General features: G+C 39.3%; 1 protein-coding gene across 1 annotated transcript; it reads left to right on the top strand.

Annotated features, from left to right (window-relative positions):
- Window positions 1–4,327: 4,327 nt before the first annotated feature.
- On the top strand, window positions 4,328–12,582 carry LOC118802433 (neuropeptide FF receptor 2). The gene is made up of 4 exons (XM_036562981.1): window positions 4,328–4,676; window positions 8,072–8,171; window positions 9,533–10,454; window positions 12,565–12,582. The coding sequence occupies exons 1-4, from the start codon at window positions 4,328–4,330 to the stop codon at window positions 12,580–12,582; spliced, it is 1,389 nt and encodes a 462-aa protein (XP_036418874.1).
- Window positions 12,583–12,824: the final 242 nt, after the last annotated feature.

The following is a 12,824-nucleotide window of genomic DNA, read 5'->3' as shown; positions in this document are numbered from 1 at the left end:
ATAAAACTGATTTTTTTCACGACATTTCTTTGGCTTTTTAACCTGTGCCATGGCCTCAATCTCTGTTTTGGCTTTAAATTCATTTCATCTGACTTGTAAACATCTCATAGATTAATTAGCTAACAATATAATGCTGACACAGATAAAAATAATGTTAGTTAGCAAAGCCAAGCTGCTAGGCTGTTGACATGACGTGATGCTCATCGTGTGGTGCCATATGCCAGTTCACATGGCTTTGATTAGCCTAAAATACACAAAATATTTACTTTTATTTTGCAACACTAAAATGTTTTTTTGTGCTGCTGGGTTTGCGGAGATGCAATGGGTCTGGAGGCTCCAGAGTGTCACAGGGTTTGCACGGACCCCTCTTACATCAGTGTAGCGGATTACAGCAAACACAGGCGGGAGTTGACGAGGACCACGCACACAGCCCAAAGTAGGCGTGTGCAGGTGGACGTGGCGTGTGGTTGAAGCGGATGGGTGCAGGCAAAAATGGTGCTAGGTTTTGCGGGCAGGAATAGGCAGGAATCACACTAGATTTTGTGGGTGCAGGCGGATGTGATTAGTGGTTGAATCAGGTGGGTGCACTTATTAATAATCAGGCCTGTGCAGACTTCTGTCGGGAGCTTCACGAAATGGGTTTCCATGGCTGAGCAGCTGCACACAAGTCAAAGATCACTACATGCAATGCCAAGCATTGGCTGGAGTGGAGGAGGTATGTCTAGCAGTCTGACATACTGTTGTGCCAGCTGTTTTTCTTGGTTTCGACTCAGACCATTATTTCCTGTAAAGGTTACTGTTAATGCTACAGCATACAAAGTTATTTTAGACAATTATATGCTTTCAATGTTGTGGCAACAGTTTGGGCCAGGCCCTGTCCTGTTCCAGCATAACTGTGTCCCTGTGCTCAAAGCAAGGTCTATAAAGATGAATTTGATGAGTTTAGTGTGAAGGAACTCCAGTGGCTTGTACAGAGCCCTGACCTCAATCCAATGAAACACATTTTAGGATAAACTGGAATATCATTTGCAAGCGAGGCCTCCTCATCCAGTGCCTGTGCCTGACCTCAGAAATGCTCTTTTGACTGAATGGGCACAAATTCCCAAAGATACACTCCAAAATCTTGTGAAAAAACTTCACAGAAGAGTGAAGACTGTTATAGCTGCAAAGAGGGGGCCAACTCCACGTTATTGCTCATGGTTTTGGAATAGCATATCCAACAAGCTTGTATTGGTGTGATGTAAGTGGGTCCACATACTTTTGGCCATATAGTGTCTGTCCATATATGCTGTACATGCACTCACAGAGTAACATTTAATATTACTATTATAAAAGAATCCATAAACCTACTTAATACAGAAGCTAGTGATCCAAACACTGCAATAGAGTGGAAGTAGGCTTTCAGCATCTTAACACATCTCTCATTGTTAATCTTAGGCAATTTTTCATCAATCAAGTCGATGCTTTCAGAGTCATCTAGCCATATAGCCAATTTATCAGCCGTATTAAACTGTCTGAATGGTGAACTCTCTGAAGTTCAGATAACATAGTAGAGAAAACACTGCTAATGAGCTGTCATACCACAAGATGAACAAGATCTGTCGTTAGCTAGAATCAAGCCAATTTTTGGCGTAGAATTAAACTGATACCAGAATTCCAGAAGATGTGTTGGAATTTTTAGCAGCTCATTTGCATAATCCACAAAAGATCACAAGATCAATGCCATAGTCAGGAGTCACAAATGCCTTCAGAGGAAAAGAAATTATTTACACACTAGGCACCAGGAGACTCAATAATTTATAGCCCCTATTTCGGTCAGGCCTAAAAGACTTGAGGCTTGACTGTGCACTTGACTTTTTTATGACCTCTGCGGTATTGTTGCAAAACATCACAACCAGGAGTGTTGCTGGGATGGTCATTTCACATTGGCACCACTCCTTCGTCATGTAAATGATATACCTGGATTTCCACCTGTCCTTGTTATCATATCCAAGAGGAATTCACGCAAAAAAGCGCTTGAAATTTTAAATATTCATAACACTATGCCTCTCCTTCTACGACTGCAAAGCAAATAGAACACGTGGAGAGATGCACATAGCCTGCAGCGCACATCAGTAATGTAGTGTGTGGTTGTACGTGCGTAGCATTAGTGAGTGTGTTGTCAATGTGTCACTCCGAAACAGTGCTTTCAGTAAGAGTGCTTCCATTGTCTGACAGACTGCATTGTGAAAGCGATACATTTTGCTACCACGATGCTTTTGGAAATGGTAAATGTGGAAGTGCATGTAATTGTCCATCAGTCACCTGAAGTGGATGGAGTCGGTAGAGCCAGTTAGGCAGTGCGCTGCTGATGCAACAAGAGAACACAGCTGGAGCTTTTACTATTGAAAGATGTGTACAATGCTTCCCTGCCTCAGGCTATGTCACATTAGGATATGCAAAGTTCCTCTTAGAAGCTTGACACAGTGATGTGTAAATTCCCCCCCCAAAAAAGTAAAAGTTAAGAGAATAGTTGATATGTGCACGCGCGCATGTGTGTGTGTTTGGGTGGGGGTTGCATTACCATGACAACGTCCTGGGTCCCGTGTTTTCCAGTTTTCTGTGTTGGTTGCCACATTCTTGTTCTGACCAGCTAATGCATCTTTTACCACTCCTGCTGTGCCAAAGCATAGCTTGGAGTATGTGCTATTTGTGTGTGTGTGTGAGACGGCTACCTCACTGTCATTGTGTGATAGTATTGTCCATGATGGCTTAATTATGTATTATTTGTTTGTTGATGTTCATTGGTTCCAAAATTCAGACATCCCCTGAGGACACATTGGAATGTCATTATTGCTGTGTTTTCATTTAATAATAAAAAATGAATGGATGTATTTTGGTTTATATTCAGTTCACTTCACTATATTATATTTAGTTCACTATCATTTGCTTCCAACAGTTACAATGCAAAGCAGGACTAAGACTGTAGTATAATGATATTTAATGATATTTTAGGCTATGTACAATTTAATTTGACATGTAACAAAATATAATATTATTTATTATTTATAATGTATCGTAATTTATTAATATATATGATGTATAATGCATGATAATGAATATTCAATTAACTATAAATGAGTCTATTTTTCCCCCTTTCTTTTTTTTATTTTGTATATTCTAAAGTCTTAATCTAGTCTTGGTCTTGTGTTGGTCTCGTGACTGTTGGTCTTGTCTCAAAGTGTCTCGACCTTGTAGTTTTTCCCACTCTAATAAGTCTACATTCCTGCAATCATTTAGCCCAAAACTTCTAATAGTTGTCCTGATGTTCTTGTTACAAGATCAAGCCTGGCCTCACGGGACTAACATCCACAAGCTTTGAACCCAGCATTAACCTCGCCTTGAAGCCCAGGGGTAACCTAAATCCATGATTGCGATCTAATTAGGTTAACATTGGTCTTGTAAGCACATAATATGCATGTACAAAGCAGGCCTTATGCATAATAAGTTCATGTTTACATATAGTTTGCCAGAGTTTTCTTTTTCAGTGTAGAACAGTTGGTTCTGATTTTGGATAAAGCTTGCATATGCCAAGTGCCCCAACAGCCAAAAAAAAGGTCTTTCAATTATTAAAACTTTGGTTAGTTAGGTATAAAGGAAATGGATCTTTTTGTGAGTCATGGGTGAAATTAAAGTTGTGTCTATATTTATATGAAGAGCCCAATGAACCCTGGCAACTGTCTTATTACAACTGTCCCCTGTGCAATTGCCCCTGCCAACCCCCAAACCCCCCACCCCTCTTTTGTCTTCACTGTTGTGCATTTTTAGAGATAACAGTGCATTAAACAGTGTCAGAAACCACATAAGCAAGTCTATTTGAGATTACTTAACAGTTGAGTGGGGGTTGAGGCAAGTTTGTGATGATTTAGGCATGCAGTTTGCACACTGCTGATCAGTGGGGTATAAGCTTCAATTATTTGTTAGCTACATTTTGTCTAATAGCTACAGTGCGCTGAGAATGCGCAAACGTGGGATACCAAACATGTCCTGGCCAATCAATTACATTTGGAGTGAGAGGAAAATTGTTTAAATTAGATTTTTCTCCAAACTGTTGGCTAAGATATGGGTAAGGCACGCATGCCTCATTGTTTATTCCCAATATCTCACTAATACATAAGCTTTAATAAGACAGAACAGGACAGAACAGACAGAATAAGACAATTATCTTCATAAGCAATAACCCATGTACAACATCACTGAAATTTTGCACAGTTGAAATTTGTTGAAATTTGAAATGCACATTGTCTTGTTTGTGCGCTGATATATTTGCCCTCCCCTGCAGGATAAAATGGCGATGAAGCTTCTGGAACTTAACTCCTCTGACTCTTCTGTGTCCCCTTTGGAGAACCATGAGAATGTTTCACTGGACTCAAGCCTTCATCATCCATTCCCTGGTTCTAATATCACCTATGTGGACTTCTACCTCCATGAACCCTCCGTGTCTGCCATCTTCATCGTGTCCTACCTCCTCATTTTCGTTGTGTGTATGGTGGGCAACGGAGTGGTATGCTTCATTGTGCTCAGGAGCAAAAACATGCGGACTGTCACCAACCTGTTCATCCTCAACCTGGCCATCAGTGACCTGCTGGTTGGCATTTTCTGCATGCCCACCACTCTAGTTGATAACATCATCACAGGTAAGCAAATTTAGGCCAGTTTTACTCAACAGTATTGCTATCACAACAGTGATAGCAGTGGAGACGATAGGAAGAAGTTTTACAGTTACAGTGAACAAGTTTTATACTCAACTTGTATAATTGAAGTTGGTAATTGAGTAGTCTGGCCAGGGCATCAGTTGAGTTGGCTTAGAAGTTAATGATCACTGATCTTGGGACTGAGGAGGGAAATTTAATTCATGACTTTGAAGCGGAATTAGGACTGCTCAGATTTATACTCCATTGAGGAATCGAAATTGTCACTTTTCTTTCTACTGCTTATTCCGCGCCAATTGCTCAGTTCATCAGGGGAGTGTTCTGGGGTATGACCCCGAGTTTATACCCTGAGGAAACGTTCTCAGGAGAACGTATTCTCCTTGGAGAACTTGGAAAAAAAAAGTATTTTTTTTTGGCATTTGATGCCAAACATGGCATAGATCTCTATATATACATCATTCAGCAGAACAGATGGGTTACATAAACCATACAGTCATTGTATAAATAACATATTATATGAAACAGAATGCTATGAGTGTTCAGTCAAATTCTGAGTTCCAAATGCATGAAGAAAAATTGTCTTTGTATCATTCTGGTACTGGACCTGCAGCCAAATTCCTTAGTATGCATGTTGAAGCGTTTTTGGGGTGGTAACTTGAAACCTTTTGGGGGTAAATAAGAACAATTGCAAGGTTTAAATGTTCTTTAAATGCTCTGGTCTACAGCTGTAGACCAAACAGCTATACTTTCATTTCATTTCTTTGCTTATATTTCTTTGTATATACTTGTCAGTTTCAGCATTGCTTTGAAATTAAGCATAGTTTGTTTTTAGGGAAATAAAATGGCTGAATATGTTAGGTGAAATGTCATGTTCTCCCATAAGTATGTGGGAGGTGCATGAAATGCTTGGCCTAATTGCGAGTGCAAGTTTCGCCACTGGAGGTGGATCTGAACTTTTGGGAATGGGATAAAAGCCTTATCTCTCTCTTGATTACTCCCTCTCTCACTCTCTGTCTCTCTTTCTCTCTTTTTCTAACTAACCTTTTCACACTTTCTTTGTTTGACAGTCTTATTTTTTATCTTGCTTCTTCTGTAGTATTTTACTAGTGTTCTCTGTAGATTACATCATTCGCACCAGCACTGAGGCTAACAGCCTCACTGAGTCTCAGAATGTAATCGACCACTGAAACAACTCCCATGGGCTTCTCTTAGTTTCAGGAGCATTTACTTGAAAAAAAAGAAGGAAAAAAACAATGAGCTTCAGTCTTAGCCTCCTCTGTAATCCTGAGGCATACAGAGTGCCAGCAACACACAGCAAACTAAAGGAGTCTGGGGACGCTCTAAGTGGTGTCAGTAATTGGAAAACACTGAGAGAGACAGAAGGAGGATGTGTGTGTGGGGGAGAGAGAGAGAGAGAGAGAGAGAGAGAGAGAGAGACAGAGAAGAAGAAGAAGAAGAAGAAGAAGAGTGAGATATCCACATACATCCACACAAACATCTGAGCTAGTGAGGAAGCACAGTTATGGAACCAACTTTAAAGTGCTTTAAACCCATCCATTAAAGCAACCATTATTATGTTGCAAAAAACAATAGAGCATAAACAAATGGGGTCTGTACAATCAAGGTTGGGAATGTAACAGAGTATAAATATTTGGAATATGTATACAGAATACAGGAATTATTTATTTGTATTCATCCCCATTTTGGTAGTATTAGCATTCAGTTACTTTTTACATTTTTAGAAGAACATTGTTGAAATACAGTATGGTGCAAAAGTCAGAGACCACCCTTGATTCATTTAATTCCAGTAAGAAAGCCATTAAGTACAATTTATTTGTTTGTCAGGAGATGTTTTAAAGAAGATATAAAATATCCATAAGAAAAGGGAATTTTCTCAAGTCAAAAAATTAAAAAAGATAAAAGAAAACTCCAAACCACTGTGCAAGACCTGGCAGACTACCAAAACTGTCACCATCAGACAAACAGTACTTAAAGCTTTCATCCTATTTCATCTTATTAAAATCCACAGGTTGGAATGTATTATAAATGTATTATATATTGCTTCTGCAATATAAATGCTTGTGGTTTGATGTTTTTCTGCAAGATTCATCGCTTCTGGGGGCCCCCTCTAGTGTAGTACAACTGCCTGTGTTTCTTCTCCATAACTCTCACGTCTAATGCATTAATGCCAGTAATCCCTTTAAGAAGGTGTCACATACCATAATGCGGTTATTTTGAACAACAATCAAAGATAAGGTTCCAAGCGAGTTGAGCCAATGCCTAAAGGTGATGTGGAAAAAATGCAGACTACTGATTGGTCAGAAAGAATTGTCACTATTACCCAAAACACATATGCTAATGTTAGCTACCAGGTTAACATATCCTCTTGCAATGTCTTTGAGCAACCAGAATTGTCTCATTGGCTCTCCTGATTTTTTCAGCAGTCTTTTGTCTTGCTGCCATCAGCCTGTTTTGAACAAAACTTGTCTCCTTCACATCATGGCAGTGTCATGTGGTGTCACTATGACGACTAGCTACTATAGCTCCAGTGGAAAATGAAGTAGCTGGCGCCAAAAGCGAGTAGAGTCAAGTTGAGTCGAGCGGGTATCATAAAAAATGTGAGTGCCACCAAAGATTTCTAAAATCACCAGTGTATGTCTGGCTTTAGAGGACAATCACCCACAGCTCAACCAGCCAAAAAGACTCCAGCAACACAAAATGTGAGGCCCTCAGATGCATAAGCCTTGGATGTGATTCCTGCTGTCACTGTGATACAGAGACTGTTGTTGAAAGAGACAGGTGAGAAACAGGGATAAAAACTATGAAATATGTGTTATAGATGTACAGTGCTTTTCTGATGTGGAACAAAACCCACTCTTCTCCACTGCAGCGCTAATCGATTCAGGGTAACTAATTTAACATAGCTGGCTTATGCACATCATTCACAATCAGCTATATTTGAATAATTTAGCTGTTAAGTTACATTGCACTTTTCTAAGTAGGTTACTTAGCATGGTATTGTAATCTGTATCTGCGAGTACTATAAAACAAGTACTCATACTTCATCTCCCAAAAAAAAGGTACTGATGCATCCTGACTAGAAATGCTACAGCTTTTGGCTGCTTTTCAAAAAAACTTTAACACTATGCTTGATTTTATCTGTCTCTCTTAACACAAGAGTGTTTTTAATACATAGTATTGAAGTACGAAGTTTAATGTATGTTTTTTTGGCCCCTGTTCCTCAAGAGGTCTGTGCCTGCAGCCATCACTACTTTTTCAATGCATTCTTCCCAATTCCGTATTTTATCTACTGTATGAAAAAATGACTACAGTTTCTCTGTTATTAATGTACCTCTATCTTTCTCATTCTGCTCTGACAGGTTGGCCATTTGGAAGTTTGGTGTGCAAGTTGAGTGGAATGGTACAAGGAATATCAGTGTCTGCTTCAGTATTTACTTTGGTCGCCATTGCTGTGGATAGGTAAGGAAATGTGGGCATGCATTTGTGTGTGTGTGTGTGCAAGTTTCTTGATTAATTATCCATAGCACCCATCTTCTATGCATAGCTCCCAACTTCTCAAAACTCCTCATTGACCTTTGGTTTACAGAAACACTGTAAAAACACTATAGAACATTTTAGTGTCAATATATTGACAGCAGTTTCTCTAATAATTTACTGTTTTATTACTACTGTTTAGTATTTTAGTACGCATACTGCATTCTAAAATTGCTAATTCCCAGTGGCGAGCCTTGACTATTAGAACTAGGCCTGGGCAAAAAATGTCAAAACTCCATCAAAACAATCAGAAATAAACACCTCAATGATAATACTAACTTCTGTTGTTAGCACTAAGCTAACGGCAATTTGCATGAACATTTTCTAAAGAGGCTGAAGTTAGCTTCTTATTTGAATTTCCTGTTCCACCTTAAATGCTGCAGAAGTTACACGGTGCCTAAGTGTGGCAGAAGTAACTTCTGTACCATTTAAGGTCGAACAGAAAATTGAAAAAAGGTGGTTTGAGATTAAACACAGACATGTGGAGTTTCTCAAAGATGTTACATGTTTTAGTTGAAGCTTGTGATGGACATATTTCCGTATGGTTTACTTTGTATCAGGTTCACCGTGATTTTTTTCAGTAGTGAGCCCTGGAATAGAGTTGCCACTATTTTCCATTTTTCCATTTTCCATTTTTACAGTTTTTCACTGATTAGGCTGCTGCTCGTATTCAGTCAGTGGTGTATCAAGGACTTTGCGAAGGCCTAGAGTGATATATTGTCTCGCAAAAATGGTCCTGTCTGTTGAAAATCAAAACATGATTAGTAGATTCCTCTCTTATGCTGAGGTTAATCTAACACGAAGGGACATCAGTTCAGATCTAGAAGTTGTAACCAGCAGAAGAGTTCACTTAGCTATATCTACCTAGATACTATAGAGAAAAAACCCTGATTGGCCAATTTCTGGCTCTGCATCTCAAGAATTTAACCCTTTTATTTCTATCCTAAACTTAACACTGAAACAAGAGTAGTACTGTAATAAATGCAGAGTTTAAATAAATGTATTACTCTAATGTATCTAGCTATCTTCTGGTAGCAAATGCTTAAATGTTCATGCATACTGTTGCATAGATCAGACAATAACCATGCTGTTTTTTAGCATAATACTGTTTATCAGTCCCACCATGCTGAACATCACATTTCAGTAGTTACATGCACTTACGCTAGTCATTAAGACTACAAATGAACAAAAACTGATGTGAAATGAACTGTAGATAAAAAAAAAAACGCATGTTTGTTCTTTTTTGCCTTTTTACTTCTGTGTCCCTTTCTCCTCTGTTCTCTCAGGTTCCGCTGCATTGTCTATCCCTTCAAGCAGAAGCTCACCATCTCCACTTCCACGCTTATCATCATTATCATCTGGGTTTTGGCCATCTCCATCATGTGTCCATCTGGTGTCATGCTCCAGGTCACCAAAGAGAGCCGGGTCTCCATCCTGCTGGGTGATGGCAATGCCACTCGCCCCTTCTACTGGTGTCGTGAGAACTGGCCCAACCAGGAGATGCGAAAGATCTACACCACTGTCCTCTTTGCCAACATCTATCTGGCCCCGCTGACCCTCATTGTCATCATGTATGCTCGCATCGGGATTACGCTCTTCAAGACGGCTGTTCCCGCTTGTGCAAATCAAGCTGGGGGTTCTGGGTCCGGTGCTGGATCTGGCTCTGGAAAAGCAGGTGGCTACGAGGGCAGAGCTCATACTGTGTCCCGGAAAAAGAAACGTGTGATTAAGATGTTACTGGTTGTGGCCCTGCTTTTCATCCTGTCCTGGCTGCCTCTGTGGACACTAATGATGCTGAGTGATTACGCTAGCCTGAGTGAGCACCAACATCGGGTCATTAACATCTACGTATACCCTTTGGCCCACTGGCTGGCATTCTGCAATAGCAGCGTCAACCCAATCATCTATGGGTTTTTCAATGAGAACTTCCGCCGAGGGTTCCAAGCCGCTTTCAAGCTGCAGTTTTGTTCAGCCAGGCAGGGCAAAAGGAAGACCTACTCGCACCGGGTTCAGCTAAATGCAGTTCTGCCTACAAACTTGCACTTGACGCAGGAGTCTGAGGTTGGACCTGGGGTTTGTAAGCCAGGGCTGGGTCTGGACCAGGGAATCGGAATAGTGGGAAATGGGAAAAGTCTCGGTGAGTCCAGCCAATCTTCAGGGAAGGAGAATCTGAAAGAACAGGATCTGATCATGGAGGATCTAGAAAAGGTCTGTATTCTGTATGCAATTTTGCTTCAGACTCTTGCAGGCTGGCTTTACATGACATTTTCATGCAACTTTAGTTTCACTTGTGTTGCATAATGTAAAGGTAGGTAAAGGTCGTACTTGGACACGGACTCATTCCCAAGCAACTGAAAACTAAATAATTTTGCCTGTTCGAGTTCCATTTCATTATACTGAAAGCAGTTAAAGACTAGTTGTGTCTTGGTCTTGACTCACTCTTGCTTTCATTTGGATTCAGTCTCAACTTGGTCTTGGCCCCCATTAGACATGTTTGTGACTTGTTTTCAGCAAGTCATAGTATTGGACTTGTCGTAGACTCAAGACAGGTGTGACTACAGCCCTAGGTAAAGCCTCCTGTAAGTCTATTGAAACTCATTGAAACTCATCTGCAACGGGTCAAAATGGAATCAAAACGCAGAGAATGGGGAGAATAGTCTGATTAATGGTTGGAATAATACTGCTTATTTGCTGATATTTACTAAGCCTAGTTAGATTAGTTAACTAGCCAGAACATTTTTTTCTCCCACTGAACAAAAAAAACATACAATTGTAGGCTGATTATCTTATATCGCCACAACATGTGAAGATCTGTTCTGAGTTTTTTTTCCTACTCTAACGCACCCATTTCATCTGAAATGCTTTAAGTTACTGTCAAGTTGCATGGAAATTATGTTTCATGCAGCTTGCAATGTGCAACTACTTGTGTGAAAATTTCACTATGTAAAGCCAGCCATGAAACTGAAAGCCACAGTAATGGAAAGCATCAAGACAGCATCTGTCCATGACAGCTTAGGAAGATGCAATGACATAACATTGACAAAGAAAATGGAATAACGAAGCATCCAGATGCTACCCTTTTAAGAGTTAATAAACTGATGTATGCTATAACATGAAAACACCAGATGGTAAGATGTATAGAATCGGAATTTAGCATGTTAGTTGACTGATAATACAAGTTATGCTGACAGCATATAGTGGGTATGAGCTACATTATGGACATTATGGATGTTTAGTAAATGTCGTGTAATATTAATCCAATGACTAGACTATCATGCTGCAGCAAACATAGAAAGAAAATGACATCAACTAGAAAAATACCTTGCTCCTCTCTGAGATTTGTGCTGTAAAGCATACTGTTATGTGTTGATATACAAAACTGTGTAAAAGTCAGAGATTTAATTCATTTCTAGTCAAAATTGCCATTAAATACATTATGCATTTTTCAGTGTCAGTGTTTTCTGTCAGAAAACAGAAAACATAAATTTAACAGAAAAAGATTTTTTTTCAGTATTTAGTGTGAACCCTTTGCCTTTAGAGCAGCTTTCTTTTCAGGAGGCTTACTTTCCGTTTGCATTTGCAGTTTCTGCTTCTCACAATTCAAATAATCCCACTTGCAAATTTAGACTAATCAGTGCACAAAACCTTGCTTCACATTTCAGATGTCCAGTTCTGGTGTTCTAGTGCAATTTTTTTTTCTTTCCTTTTTTTGTCCATTCCCTTTTTTTCAGTAATGGCACAATCGTTTCAGACCTATAGCATTGTCTTCTCACAGTTGAAGCATGGACAGGAACAGGATTTTTTCAGATCTGAAGAGTGGAGCTTGATTTTTTTTTTCCCTGGCTCTCAAAGATGAAAGCTTTGAGTACTGTTTATCTGATGGTGACAGTTTTGGTGATCTGCCAGTTCTTGCACAGTTGTTATTGCACAGTCCCATTTCCTCTGCATCTTTTAATAATTTTTAAAACCTTTCAAAACTACTGTTTTTTCACTTATTTTCGTTTGACTTTCACCTTCATGTGCAACTGCAATATGTCTAATCTCTTTAGAAAAAAGCTCCTGTAAAATCAATAACTTGTACTTAATGAAAATGAAATAAATCAATCTTTGACTTTTGATCATTACTGTATATAGATGCTATGCATACATTCATAAATACAAACCCTCTCATTGGGAAAATTAAGCAGTGGACGGAAAACATTAAAATGTTTTCTTGCTCACATTTTAGATTACACATGTGGATTAGCCAGAGCTTGCTACAGTGACTTGTGGATACATGAGGAAATGCAATGACTTAACAATTTTCTTCTGTTTGCAGGTCATGTATGACCTTTAAGATGACATCTTTTTTGACATTAAAAGGATTTTTTTCTTCAAATTATCAGTGATTTCAAAAAACCTGGTAAACATTGGAGTTGAACTGTACCATCTGATGGATTTCTCAAATCGTGGCCTTTTTTATTTTTTTGCTGATTGAATTGCAGTATGAGATCACAGGACCTGAAGCAGTCATGTCAGAGAAAGAATGGAAAACAACAGCTCTGCAACTGTGAACGACAAATGACAAGAATCCTCTTT

Source organism: Colossoma macropomum, unplaced genomic scaffold (assembly GCF_904425465.1).
Source record: "Colossoma macropomum unplaced genomic scaffold, Colossoma_macropomum, whole genome shotgun sequence".
NCBI lineage: Eukaryota > Metazoa > Chordata > Actinopteri > Characiformes > Serrasalmidae > Colossoma > Colossoma macropomum.
This window is presented reverse-complemented; position numbering and strand designations above follow the sequence as displayed.